General features: G+C 41.5%; 1 protein-coding gene across 24 annotated transcripts in view; it reads right to left on the reverse strand.

Annotated features, from left to right (window-relative positions):
• Positions 1-15136, reverse strand: part of LOC129762521 (neurobeachin) — a 250072-nt gene that overhangs the window by 17214 nt on the left and 217722 nt on the right. For 14 of the 24 annotated variants that reach the window (XM_055760843.1, XM_055760842.1, XM_055760841.1 and 11 more), the window contains 6 exons: positions 11078-11326; positions 6884-9629; positions 6478-6818; positions 6317-6413; positions 6061-6257; positions 5841-5992 (listed from right to left, as the gene is read on the reverse strand). In XM_055760843.1, the coding sequence (XP_055616818.1) occupies positions 5841-5992; positions 6061-6257; positions 6317-6413; positions 6478-6818; positions 6884-9629; positions 11078-11326 (3782 nt within the window). The remainder of the gene's footprint in view (positions 1-5840; positions 5993-6060; positions 6258-6316; positions 6414-6477; positions 6819-6883; positions 9630-11077; positions 11327-15136) is intronic. The other 10 variants (XM_055760855.1, XM_055760856.1, XM_055760854.1 and 7 more) reach the window with 1 other exon arrangement.

Below are 15136 nucleotides of genomic sequence, written 5' to 3' on the forward strand. Positions count from 1 at the left end.
ATCCCCTGGTTAGTAAATGGTTAAAATTCATGAAAACTTTAAGTGTTTCTATTTTCCCATACATTTGTTCTGTCCATTTGTGTGCTTTCCCGAGCAGAGATATCAATAACGAGCAACTTATCGACGACCAACGGAGGGGAAATCGTAGGATTTAAAGTCTCCGTGAACAAAGGAAAAGAAGAAGAATGAAGGGGAATACTTGCCTAGAGTATGAACAGTGGATCTCGCTGAGGCAAACTTGTTAGAGGCGAATGAACTGCAAAGTTTAAAGCCTCTTAAAAACAAAGAAAGAAAGAAAGAAGGCAAACTTTCATTCGGACTGTTGAGTAATCCAGTTCACTTTGCTTTCGCTGCGCTTCAGTCTAAGTTTGGACCCCACCAGTGGTAATCCAACTTGGGAATCGTCGTTTGATTTTTCGGTTCGTTTTTCGCGTTATTCGTATCGTGTGTTCTTCTTTACGCATCATAAATTGCACGCTTCGCGTAGTGTGCGATGAGCAAGAAGAAGTGGAAGGCAGGCTCGAGCCCTGCAGAAAACGAACGCATTGCCAGTGGCAATAAAATTTCGAGGTAAGCGTCATCTAATGATGCACGCGGTGTTGGTGCAGTGAAAAGCGCTCGCACTGAACCGAGCCTTCGCAAATGTGACACCGCACCGAACAACAGCGAAGTAGGCGATTTCGGCGCGTCGATCGAAAATGTAAACGCCCAGACAGCAACCAAAATCAAGCTCCCCCCGCTGGTGGTGAAGGCGGTCGCTCTTGACAAACTCATCAGCGAATTCACATCGATGGGTGTTACAACAGAGTACAAGCTGTGTGGCATAAATCAGTATTTTTCCAAGCAGTTAACATTGTTTATTTTCCGTCTTCATAAGGGCTTCGTTGGTGCCTTTGAGAATGCATCAAGGCATTAAACTGACGTTATGGCGAAGTAGACGTTAAGGTTGTGCACCAAAAAATTATTTGGGAATATCAAGCATCTTGAATGACTTACTGGAATGTTATAAGTTATTTGGGTTCGCGTGCCAGTCGCAAAACTGCCTTCAACTAGGACTGCATTTGCGCTAATATTGATCATAATGAAGCATTGCTACTGTTTTCGAGGTAAGAAAGTAAATGTTCTGGAATTTTGTATGTGATAAGGTTTCGCTTACCAGTAGCAAAACTTCCTCCACTAAGGGTGACAGCTGCGCTTCTCTCGAGCATGAGAAAGTAATGCAACTCTTTTCGAAGCCAGTAATATTAACAGAAGCGTTTCTTTTGAGAATAGCGCAACATGATGAGAAATGTTTATATTGCTAGTAGTTTCAAGCCACCAATGTATGGCTCTGTATGCATGCTATGGTGAACGCTTGTTTGGCGCTTGGTTTACGCTTAGTTTGTACGAACGATATCTAGAGGTGCGATTCCTTTGAGGCAATACTAAATAACATGTAGCATGATATTTGATACTTGCAAGTGTTGTCATTGTTGTTGTTTACATGCGGTGCCAAAGATATATTGATGTAATTATGAGATATGGAATAATGGTGCTGGTGCAACATGTATATAATCGACTGTAGCCGAGTGTATGTCAATTTCGAAAAAGGCCACCGGAATAGCCTTCGAGGTAAATTTTCAATGGATTGACATGAAATAAATTGCGACATAAGATTGTTTTGCGAGGGCAAGAATGAATCATCAATCAATTATCGTCAACTGATTCTACAATGAAAAAATCATTTCAGAGATTATTCTACTAAGCAGTTGTTTCTAAAATTTCACAGCATTATAGAATAATATCCGAAGGTATAAACAAGCGACTTATATAAAATAACAGCGTAGTTCTACGTCAACAATGCGGTCGTATCTTGGACACAACCTCCTATAATTTTTTCTTTCCAGCACTGTACATAGGATATTTGGTAACTTATCGAGAAGCCCTTGAACAACCTGATAAATCTTCACAAACTGCTTTGTGATTCGTTCTCTGACACCAAATTGCTATACTATTTACTTCCGTAGCAATTTCATTTTCATCATCTTCAAAAACCACAAATTCTACCATTGTGTTCACACTAACAAGTATTTAAAAAAAATCAGGCAGCTCAAACTCTTTATTGTCAAATACGCAGAACAAGCATGATAGGAAAGTTTGAAAATTCTTGAAAATGAAAAACAGATTTCGTTGATTTTTAAATATAGATGTGATTGTTTTTTTTCTCAAATATTTATTTCACGTTTCCACGTGGACATTGGCTATACCCCTTCACCCCCCCCCCCCCCTCCATATTTAGTAACCCCATATAGATCAACTGCATATAGCAGATGTCGCAAGTTGACACCCCCGATTTTCGGTGATTTTTCGGTTTTCAAAAAACGCAAACCTTAACGCCTGCGACACTAAAGAATGAAGTCCGAATGAACATATATTTTGCATAAGGTATATTATCGTGCAATCAACATTTCGCAGCCGAATGAAAAAGAACTAAATCCTAGTGTCGATTTTTGACGAAAAAAAATTTTTTTCGAGATGACAGTAGATCTCTCATGCAATTTTAAGACATTTGGCATCAACCTATTTTTTTCGAAAACCCCGATTTCTTTACTCCCCCCTCTGATAATTTTTCGACTTTCAAAAAAACTCAAACTTTGACCGTTTTGCACCACTTTCCTTTAAGTCCGATTGAGATGAAATTTGGCATAGGGTGTTTTTTCGAGGTGGTGAACATTTTTTTTGGAGTATCTTTTTGAAATTCGAGATGACCACTTTCTTTGGCACCCTAGTGCGCACTCTTCACCAACCCGACTGTTTCGTTGACTCGGACTGTTTTGCACTAGCAACCCAACCCAACCAAACTATCGGTCGAAAAAAAGTCTGCAATGTGCGGGGGCTCTTAAAGTAACGAAGCACGCTTCGTCAAAATCGTGAAGAAGGACCAAAAACTAAACATCGGGAATCAGAAAAACGAGATCGGCAAATAGATCAGCTCTTTACAGCGATGAATGCTAACTATATCTTCAATATCCCGATACAGCTTACAGATACAGTTTCGCCGCAATGAAATCCGCGTCGCATCGCGTTCACTATGTCCTTGGTCCTCAAAATATGCCTCAGTGCTACTCTGCAGACTGCCTGTTGGACTCCGGAGTGCTGTAATGGATCAAAGTTTAATCCATTGTTACAAAACGTCGAAAAAAGTCCATTCGAATTACGCTTCAACAACGCCAAACCGTCGACGGTCAGCAAATGCGGCATCCATCGCGCGGATAGCTTTTTCATGTTTAAAATGTCGTGTAAAATGTATGTCACTCGTTCTTTTGAAATGCCTATGGTCTCAGCTAACTCGCGTAACTTCACTCTTACGATCGTTCAAAACGAGTCGATGCACTTGTTTTACGATTTCTGGATTCGTAGCCTCTTTTGGCCTTCCAGAGCGAGGTGCATCTGCGGTGCTTGTACGGCCCATTTTGAATTCACTAAACCACCGATAAACTGTTGTTCTCGAAGGAGTACAAGTGGAATAACATTTCGTCAACCACTGCATTGATTGTTCAGAATTTTTCCCATAAAAAAACAACGCTTGATCAAACCATGATATTCCTCCTTTTCCATTTTCTATACGAATGTCCAGGTAGTCATCCTTAAAAAACTGTAGTTTGTGAACAAATAAACGAAATATCATGAAATTTCACACATTAGTTAGTGAAAAATCGAAATGAGTATTGTTCGCCATCTGTTGAAAGACTTTTCAGCCCATGTAGCATGATGATATGGAATATGAATTGGAATTTATTGTTGAATTATCGCAGATAGAAAAATGAATTCGAGGATTAGTTTGGAGATTGGAAAAAAAAATTCCTCCAGGAAAACGCAAGCAAAAATGTAAGAGAAAATAACGTGTACTGATGATAAATTATAAAGCTCTGAATATATCTATCTTCCGTGCATTCAATCAACCAACATCAAACAAGCGTCCGATAGAGAGCGCACATAAATGAAACATCGCTAAAATGGCCGTTTATGAGAAAACTTTTCTCGAATTTTCAGTTAAAACCGTCAACAAAGCTAGGAGATTGTATGCAACAGTACAAATATCCCAACTTAAAATAGTAAATATGCGCTATTCATACGTACGGGGTATGGGTAAATCAAAAGTTTCGCGCAACGAAAATAACCACCATGTTGATGATAGCCAAACAACGCACACAATAGCCAAACACCGGTAGCTTAAGGCGACTAAATATACAGCCATTCCATGCCAAACCGATAAAGTGGTTCTCAGATTGTCGTGAAAAGTGGTTGATTTGTTCGTTATCGCAAACAATTGGTATTTTTCATTTTTTCGTTAGGGTGACCATTTCTATTTTAGGGTGGTCTGAAAAATCACTTTTTTCAATTAGATTCCTAAAATAACTTTTTTTTAAATTCATAACTTTTAAACTACTGGACCGATTCTAGTGGTCGACCTACCAAATTAGAGCCAATCACCTCGTCTTTTTAGAAAAAAAATACTGAAATTTCGGACCATCTCGGGACCAAGGACGCCGTATTTTTTAAATATTTTTTCTAGAAAGCTGAATCTCTATTTTATGTAAAAAATCTTCAGCTTTCTAGAAAAAAAAATTAAAAAAATCAAAAATCAAAATATAGCGTCTTTGGTCCCGAGACCAAGAAAACCATTAAAAAATAAATACAATCGATATTTGCAGAAGCAAATTTTCAGAATTTTCCCATGATAACCATAAAAAAACAAATACCATAAAAAACAAATACAATCAATAATAACGAAAACAAAATTTTGATTTTCCGCAGCTGAAGTATTTTTCCTGTGATTGGCTCTCATTTGATATGTCGACCATTAGAATCGGTCCAGTAGTTCAAAAGTTATGAATTTAAAAAAAGTCATTTTAGGAAAAAAGTGAAAAAAGTGATTTTTCACCCTAAAACGGAAATGGTCACCCTAGCGGAAAAATAAAAAATACGGGTCTAAATGTTTGCGATAAAGCATACACACACCTATCACCATTTGGCACTCTTTTCGAAATCAACTCTTATTAATGTTATTGCCCTCGAAAGGAGACGATTGCTAGGTGAGGTACAGTTGCAGTTGTTTTGTCGTAGATGTTATATTTGGTGGATACAGTTTTGTCATTGGCACGCGAAACACATTCACACATAACAATCCAGCAGGGTACTTGTGAGCTACACATATTTTTCAGCTTGATTTTTCCCTACATAATATGACGCAAAACCTTATAACCTTTACGCTTGCTTTGCCATAGCATCGGCTCGATGTATTGATGGCAATGCGAGAGGCACAGCGAGTGAAATATTCGCTCACACCAAAGCTTGTGGGGAAACGAAGAAGTTCGCTGTTCAGGGTATAGAAAGAGACTGAAACTAGCGATAACGTTCTCATTGTGCAAGGGTGGAGTTTAGGTCGCAAAGATTCTCTTATGCTGCCCATTGACAGCACGGGTAGATTAGTACAAAAACGGACAGAACAAATGTATGGGAAATTGAAAATGCCTCCAATTTTCAACAATTTGCACTATTTAAAGATTAAAATTTTGTAATGCATAGCACATCAAACAAATCTTAATGAGTTTCTGATTTTATTGGTATGCAAATCGTAAAAAATCCATTGGCAGCAAAAGTAGTTAGTAATGTAAACTCTATTTTTATTGGAACCGTCAGTTAAAAACGTTGTCCTACGTAAAAAAAAAAGACTTTGCTGCAATGTAGTGAGGAATGCAGTATACGATCAAACCAAACAAAGCATACGACTGAGGAAACTATTTTTTCTTGTCCAGTCCTCCATTTCATCGAAAATGGCTGCAATAAAAAAAACTTACTTCTGATCATGGGTCAACGCAAGAGAGCGAATTCCACTGTTGCAGGTGGGGAACGCATACAGCGGAGCCAGGTTGAACGTTCGCCAGACTTCGACAACTCCCTTGTTACCGGCCGTCATCAGATATTCTCCATCCCGTGACAGAAGCATGCACTGAAATCAAATATCGTTACGATTGTGTTAGATAGTCAACAGCTTCAATTCTTCTCGCGCGAACTCACCTGAAGATTATCATTGTGAGACACATGCCTCAGCAGTTTTCCATTGATTGTGTACGCGGCGACGTTGCCTTCATCGTAAGTGACCACGATGAACCCCTCCCGGGAGAGGGTAATATTTTCCGGCGATACGAAGTCCTTCGGCGCTTCAAGCGACCGAAGCAAATCACCGAAGGTTGTGTGCACCAGTACTGGACCATCTGTTGAGGATGCAAATTGTTAGTGTATCATTTCGCGGATAAGAGCTATTTGAACCTACTTATCGATCCGGAAACCACCAAACCAAGCTCTGCGCTGATCACAACCGACGTCACCGGCGTTTCGTGACCCGTTAGGGTTGCTCGAGGGGTTGGAATCTGCACCGAAAAAAACATAATGGAACATTCATTCAATCAAAATAACACTCCGAAAGCCTTATACCTCTCCCTCCCCGACGATGCTCTGCGTTCGGGCGTTCCAGTGCCACAACAGAATGGTGCAATCGGCCGACCCGGACGCGATGTAACAATCCGAGGTGATGTTGCACTCCGACCGGGACAGACACGTCACCACGTCGAAGTGGCCGAAGATGATCTGCATGATCTTGGCCGACTCGGTCGAGAACACCCGGAAGCTGTTGTCCCAGAACCCACACGCGATCAGGAACCGGCTGTCCACCGTGGTGACGTAGCAGTTCGACTTGATGCGCAGCTTCTGGCTGAAGTTGTCCCCGAGGTGACGCCGGTTCTGGTGCTGGCTGTTGTTGTGACCGTTGATTTGGGCTGCATGGAAGAAAAAGGATAGATATTGACATTCATACGTGAAATGTAAGTTTGATCCAACTCACAAAGAAGCGGATCCATCGCGAGCGGTAGATTGGCGGTGACGTTCTGGGACGTTTCGGCATAGCTCGGGCTCTGAATACTGGCGGTGTACTGGCAGTTCCAGCGGTTGACCGCGAATTGGTGACCAGCCGTGACGGTTACAACCGAGGGCAGTGGCAGCTGTGGGTACGTGTTAGCCGAGATGTGAATGATCGGCGAGTTCAGGTGGAACTTCAACGACATACACACATCGTCCGGCATGGTGTTGAACATCATAGGTGACAGATGCATGGCGGAGCTTCGCGGTGGATGGGGCTCCATCAGCAGCAAGCTCGGCGTTTGGCCAAAGTTTTTGATTTGATTCTCGATTGCTTCACGCGTGACGGGATCGGTGATTGTTTCCAGATCGACGCTACCCTCGTACGTCAGGTAGTAGAATACATTGGTGGCACGCATCGCTTCCGGACCACGTTGTTTGTAGCCGAAGATCAGATCGATCCACTGGTGTAATTGACAGGATACGAATTCGGACTCCAAGGCCATCCGATTGATGCGTACGAACTCCTCCGGAGTTTTCGCCCACGGAGGTAGCTCAACATCCCCAACGTTGTTACCATCCTCGCGCTGACCCAACCGATAGTCGGACGAGTTGTAGAACATCTCCGGAAGGAAGTACCACTCCGGAATCAATTCCTTGACGTCCGATGTGTCACGTTGGCAGTTCTTCCAGGAGAGTGTGATCGACGAAAACAGACGGTCCGGATGGTCGAACTTGCCACCCTGCAGAGCTAGGAACATGGTCGTGAACGGTTCGATTCGGATCAGCCAGTTCAGTGCGAATGCGGCTGTCGAGTAGTGGGTACCATAATGGAACGGAGGAATGCCGGGTGTGTCCCAGCTTTCGTAGCGTTCCTCGAAGTACTCTCGACGCGATGGATTCAATGCACCAATGGGTTTCGAGAGATCCCGATAGTTCGAAGGTTGACTGAGGTCGAGCTCGCGGGAATCGTAGTTGGTCAGGACCCATGGAAACACCGGATATTGGTTCAAATCATTGTACGTCCTGCCCGCGATCGTGTTCAGGAACATCAGATATTCAAAGTTGGAAATTTCACGTCTCTGCCACTTTTGAGTCATATTGGAATTGCGCATTAGCTGCCTTGGGGACATCATCGAGGCGCGACGCGTCTGCGGGATTCCATACTTAATGCCAACGCCAACCCGTGGCAAGGCTTTGATCACTTTCTTAACCGTGTGTTGATCGGGGAAAGCGAACAGTATGGACGTTCGGCTGGCTAGGAAAATCTCCAGCGCTACGTTTTGCAGCAGATAGCGTCTGGAGAAGATGGCACGAATCTCGGAGAAGTACCACTTGCCGTGTAAATGATCACAGTATTTCAGGACCTCCTGGTCGATAGCTTGGAATTCGGAGTTCTCTTCGTCCACCTCGAAATACATCTCTGTAGACGTAATTGACATCGTGCCGGGGGCGACCAGACCAGGTGCGATCAGTTTCGCCTTAGTGCTAATGTTGACCGGACCGGTCAAGTCCAGATCGAGCTCGCGATCCTCGATCAACAGTTCCGAGTCGTCGAGCAGATCCGGCTGCTGAGATCGGGGCACAGCGATCTGCGAGTAAATCTCGTCCCGTCCAGCTTCGCGTGCATCCTCATTGCCTCCGTTTTCAAGAGAGGCTTTCAGTGTGGCCTGCGGATGGCTGGATCCTCGTGGATTTTGCACCATCCGTTTCCTCCGTCGTGCGTCATCTTCCCAAGCGTCAAGCTTCCAGAAAATTTGCTTCTGATAACATCCACTGGTATCACCCCACGCTCCGTGTCGATTACCCATAATGTTCCGAACCTTCTCCAGTAATCTGCTGGCGATCACGTTATCTCTTCGCCTCGCGGCTGTGATCAAGTGATCACACATTCGCTCCTCTTCGCGTCGCTCGAGAAGTGTCTGTGCGCACTGTGACTCAAAGTCAGCATGCTTCAACACATCATCCGCTCGCATTCGGTTCAAGATGAACTCCGCCTCGTTGGCAACCCTCACGATGTGGTCTTTCATCGCATGCGACAGCAATCGTCCCTCGTTGATCAGTTCAATAAACGCTAGCCCGGCATGCTTCTGCAAGCTATTTTGCCACTCCTGGGAGCACAGCAGCATCACCAGTTCCACCACCGAGTGACTGTTCTTGAACGTGGTCAAACCCTTACCCTCCATCAGTAGCTCCTGACCGTGCGATCCAATCAAGGTCTTGGACAGAAACGGGGCGAAATCGACCATGATCTCGCGAAGTAGTGGACAAACCGGTCCCAGCGCTATCTCCAGCTTCTGGGTGAGACTGGCCTCACGCGATGGGATCGCCATCGGAATCTGACCCACGAAGGGTGCCTTGAGGTTCAAATCCTCCGGTCGACCCCGTGCGCTGGCGGCCTGATAGTTGTCCGGTACCCTCACCACCGCAATGTCCGATTCAAGTTTGTTCGGATGTTCGGTACCGGTCGTCATCGCCGGAGACAGCTGCCCACCGATCACAGCGTTGCCAGCTAGCCCTTCCGGGATCACCCCACCTCGAAGGGCAGTGGCCGTGGTGCTTTTGTTGAGCTCCGCGGGAACCTCGTCGTTCAGGTTGACGTCGGTCCAGCTCTCGTCGTTCGAGTTGGTTGGCTTGTTGTCGTCCGCCATGATTTCGCTCGAAGTTTCCACCTCGGGTGCATCGTTTTCGGTCGAGTTCAAATTCAGCGAGGCTGCGTCCGAGTCCACGCTCTGGAAAAGTAAGTAGCGGGCCGGAAATGAGTAAATCGTTGAACAAATGTGAGTGGATTCTCGTGTGTTGGGTGTTTGTGTGTGTGTGAGAGAGGAACACGCAAGTGTATTTTCGGTTCTAAGCAATTCCGAATGAAATAGACAAATGACGAAACATGAGTATTTTTGATTCGAATAAAAGTTTGTATTTCGTTTGGGTTGGAGGAAACATAAGTTTTCCACAGCATTTGGGAATTTTTTGTCTCAAGTGTAACTTTTGAAAAGGGCGTATCGATTTTAGCAAGAGAAATCTTTATTAATTTATATCTCAAGAACTATGAGTCGTACCGAAATAGTGTCTTAGAAAGAGTTATAGAGTATTGATGTTGAAACGTGAAAAAAATATACACTGAGAAAACAATAGTACTCTTTTTTTATTCACAAAAAAAACTTTTTTGTGCAATATCTAAAATATGTATTTTTAATTTTTTTTTATATAAAATAGAAGTCATGTAGAAAATCGAAAAAATGAGTCCAAGATGGTAAAACTATTTTTGACGAACTTTGTGGAACATCGAATTTTTGTATGTTAACAATCATTTTTAACCACAAATGTTGAATCCTGAAATGATTTAAAATAAAAAAAGCTCTTTATAAATCTTCTTCTAAATGCAGCCATTCAACTTTTCCAAATACATCATTATGGTAAAAATATATGGTTAGGAGTTACCCATGTTATGTTTAGGAGTTTTAACCCACATGTCTTCAAATGTTTTTTAGCGTCTATTTACTATCAATATCATCAACTATATCAACTATCAATATCAAGAAGGCAATAAATTAGAGATATTTTTTTTAAATATCTCGAAAATAACTGCATTTAGAAGGAGATTGATAAAGATCTTTTTTTCACATCAGGACTCAAGGACTCAAGATTTTAAATCACATCAGGACTCATAATTTGTGGCTAAAAATGATAGTTAACATACAAAAATGTTCCACAAAGTTCGTCAAAAATAGTTTTACCATCTTAGACTATTTTTTAAAATTTTCTATAACTTCTTCTAACTTCTAACTTCTATTTTATATGAAAAAAATGAAAAAAATAAAAAAAATACATATTTAAAATACATATAAAAGAAGAGTACTAATTTCCTCAAACTCGAACGGAATACAAACCTTCATTTTTTTTTGCATTTTTAGGACGATTTCATTTGGAATTGCTCTTCTGTTAAATCGGTGAGTGGTGGGGGGTATGAATTTCGAGAGTGTAAGTGTATATGTGCCTGTATGTGTGTTGGTGTGTAGTATGTACAGATGGCACAATGATTCGATGAAATGATTCACAAACTACATCGATAAGGAACGAAACGAAGCGAAAAGTAGCGATCATCAAAGCGGGCTATGAGAGCAATCAACGAGGGAAAAATACATCCAAAGCATACACACGCACACTGCGATCGGTTTACCTTCGTCTGCTTTCGTTGCTGTAGCTGCAAGAGGGGCGGCGGTGTTTCGCTGCTGTCAACCACCGCGGCAGGTGACAGCGGCTGCTTTTGGATCGTACTTATGCTAGTGGTAGTGATAGTGGTAGTAGACGCCGGATATCTAGTGTTAGTGGTGATGTCGTCACTGTTGTTACCATTGCTGACACCGATTTTAAGCCAGGGGGAAGTCGGCGATCCGTATACGGACGACTCGCGCCGGGAGACGGTGGTCTTTTGTCGAACGATATTGTGTTCGTAAATGTTTATACATACCCATGTGTGAGAGTTACAAGAAATTTGAAAATTTAATTAAAAAAATAGACATGCAGTTACGAGTAGCGAAACAATACGGTAGTTACATACAGGAATGGATTACTACAAAACCAGATTTAAAGCTACGTAAAGAGAAAAGAAAGCGAAATATTTAAAAGTGATCGAGAGCTGAGTTTTCGTTAGAATATAATGTTGTCTTTAGAATTCCGACTATCCCTTTCTAATAATCATTGTTCAATGTTTGCCAAGTATTAGCAAGCCATCAGCACTGGATTCGATATCTTAGTGATCTAATGAATATTCAAGCTGTCTTGAATATTCATTAAAGCCAACTTAAAACTAAGGTTTGATTCAGTTAGAATCAGTGAGAAGAATCACTGTTCATTTTACAAAAGCGGTAAGGCGTAGTAGGCGTATCGGAAATCTTCTGACAGCGAATTGTTTGGAAAATCTTTATCTTTCGACGGTAAAAATTTCACGTCGATCCGTTTTGTTTTGAAAATATTGTGCGGGATGGAAGCCGAGAGAAGAAATGTGGCAAATCCGGGAATCTCCGACTAGGACATCGCCAAAATAACACAACTCTAACTAAAGTACCATTCACAAAATTCATATGCGAGAAGGATATTGTAATTTCTAAACATGCAAGCAACCAAACAGGACGTTGAAGCATAATCAGGTGGCCAAAAACGCACTCGAAAGTTGTTCTCGTCACAAATAAGACAATGAACTCGAAAATGTATAGGGAAGAGTGTCTGCAGAAACGTTTATTTCCGTTATAAAGTCCCTTGAAGTTCTGGCCAGATTTAGCGAGCTGGCTCTATAGTCGAGAGGTGCTTCAACGGTACCGTGACAATGGGGCCAATTACATTGAAAAAGACCTAAATCTCCTCCATTGTCCCCAATTTCGTCCAATCGAAAATACTGGGCAATTATCAAGCGAAATTGAAGAAGAGTGCCAAAGTGACACGGAATGATGCAGATATGACGAGATCGTGGAATGAAAAGGCCGCTGAGGTTGACCATCAGAGAGCTGATGGAGGGTTTCAGAAGAAAAGTACGAAAATTCATTCACTGGATCGATTTTTTTTCAATTTTCAATATTGTTTTGACGTAGAACCACGTCTTTCGTTAAGGGTGCCAGGTCAGGTTTTTATGAAATAAAGTCAACGTTGAGTTCTGCGAGGACAAGAATGAATCATCAAACAATCGTGAAATGATTTTACAAGAAAAAAAAATATTTCAGGACGACCAAACTGGTAGAATGGTTATTTCTAAAATTTCGTAGCATTATAAAATAATATTCGCAGTTATAAACAAGCGACTTGAATTGAACCACAGCGTAGGTTTACGTCAACAATGCGGTCGTGTCTTGGACACAACCTCCCATATTTTTTTCTGAAAAAAGTAATAAATTATCTATAGTTAATAAATTAAATAAATTATTATTTTTTGCACCTTCTACCAATCCCGAGATACAACTTCCGATCCGAATGTGATCCGAATTCTAAATGAATTAAGCTTTATTATACCCACGTTGCTTTTGAAGCTTCGAAGCTCACGAAAAATGGTAAACAAATAAATTCGATGATGAAATTTTGAAGTAGGACTACGTGTTTCATTTCTGTACCGGGGTGTAAGTTCAAAGTTTCGAAAACGAGAGAGTGACGCTGGGGTGCAATGTTTTGAACGTTAATACCTCTTTGTCAGCTGAACGGAGTGATATGATAATCACTTCATTCGAAACACAAAATGTCCAAGAGTTGTATGATTGTTAAAAATTGTTTCAATAGCTTAAAAAAAGTTGCTTTAATACACTTAGTTATGTTTGCGCAGCGGTTGATGTACGATTGCTGGGAATTGTGTCTTCCTCTAACACAGATTTGAAAACCAATGAGTCAGGGAAAATCAGCGTTTCAATATAGATTATAGATGGGCAGTGTAGTACACTTTGATGAACGGTTCAGTCGCTATCCGTTCATCCAAGTGAACCAGTTCTTTTGATCCGTTCTTTCGCTGCTTCGTTCTGCGGTATCAATATGGGTATCAAGAACAACATAGGATGTTAGCTGGAACCCAACATACATAGAAAATTATTTATATGCTAGCATTGATAGCGTTGGACATTTTTTTGTTTTGTATGGAATTTATATTTCTGACGTAGGACTACGTCTAACCGGAAGATATAGGGGGTGAAATGGAAATCTAGGCACTGAACAAGTAGGAAAAAATGCAAGATTTGGAACGCTTATAACTCGAGCATTTCTCAATAGATCGCAAAGGTTTTTGCATCAATTGATAGGAAATATATCTACGCATCTCTCATAACGAATAACATTTCATTTTTCTTGAGATAAATAATTGAATAATTGTGAAATATCAAGCATTGTCCAAATACACTATGTGCCCATTTTTGATTGGTCCATTTTGTGCTCCTCAAATCGTACCGACCAAAACGGGTAACCAGAGCAGCAGCGAAATAGAATGAAGCACGATTGGAAAGGAAAAAGAAAAAAATGAGGGAAACATTGGTTGCAGTCTCACACATGCGTAATTCTCGAGCCAGCCAGTCAGCTTAAAAATCCCCTCTCCGCTGCCGTAACGATCATTCTCATCCGAACCGTACACCACATCGTTTCGCATCACCTCACATCAACAAACCAACACAAGCAGCCATGGTTGGATATGGCAAAGGAGGAAAAGTGAAGGGAAAGGCAAAATCCCGCTCGAACCGTGTTGATCTGGAGTTCCCCGCAAGGGTAGTTAGGCCGAGCGCGTTAGTACCAGTGCACCAGTCCACACAGCCGGCGTTATATAGTTTCGGCCGCCGGAGTGATCGAGTTGGCTGGCAAAGCTGCTCGCGACGATAAGAAAACCTGCATTCGGAACATAACACATTCGGTTCGGCGGACATCAAGACAACAGGCAGTTGCAGCGAATGGCGAGTGGCAAACGCAATCGCAAAACGGCATCAGGTAGCAGAAGAAAAAAGTTTGTTCTTTATACAAACTGCTTTGGTGGCAAATCCAGAACAAGGCGGCATCGAGGGCGTTCGAAATGGTTTTTTTCAAAACCACGAGTACTAAGTTTTCTAAATTGGAACCATTCCATGAAACAAGGCGCTTTTCAGGGCCATTAAACCTTCCAAAAAAGAGTTTAGGAAATAAAGTTCAATGCTTTCTAAAACATTATCCAAAATAATAATAAAACACAAATTGATGTTTTCATAATTTGTTTGCCAGGATTTGATGAGTATGTGAATTTGGCAGTTGTTCTGAGCTTATTGATAGTTGGGGACTTTCCTGATTATTCAATTTTCACCAATTCTTAAATTGTTTCCAGATTGAAAGTACAGTAATCTACAATTAGTTCGACATTTAGCTAATTGGACGGACATGTAATGTGACTTATTTAGTTGGACATTCTTGTAAACATAGAGATCCAAATTATGATCCCACATTGAAAGTCGACACTGTACCACTGTCATCGCAAATGTTCAATTACAAGTTAAAACAAAGTTAAAAAAATAGACATGCAGTTACGAGTAGCGAAACAATACGGTAGTTACATACAGGAATGGATTACTACAAAACCAGATTTAAAGCTACGTAAAGAGAAAAGAAAGCGAAATATTTAAAAGTGATCGAGAGCTGAGTTTTCGTTAGAATATAATGTTGTCTTTAGAATTCCGACTATCCCTTTCTAATAATCATTGTTCAATGTTTGCCAAGTATTAGCAAGCCATCAGCACTGGATTCGATATCTTAG

This window comes from Toxorhynchites rutilus, chromosome 1 (genome assembly GCF_029784135.1).
Source record: "Toxorhynchites rutilus septentrionalis strain SRP chromosome 1, ASM2978413v1, whole genome shotgun sequence".
Taxonomy (NCBI): Eukaryota; Metazoa; Arthropoda; class Insecta; order Diptera; family Culicidae; genus Toxorhynchites; species Toxorhynchites rutilus.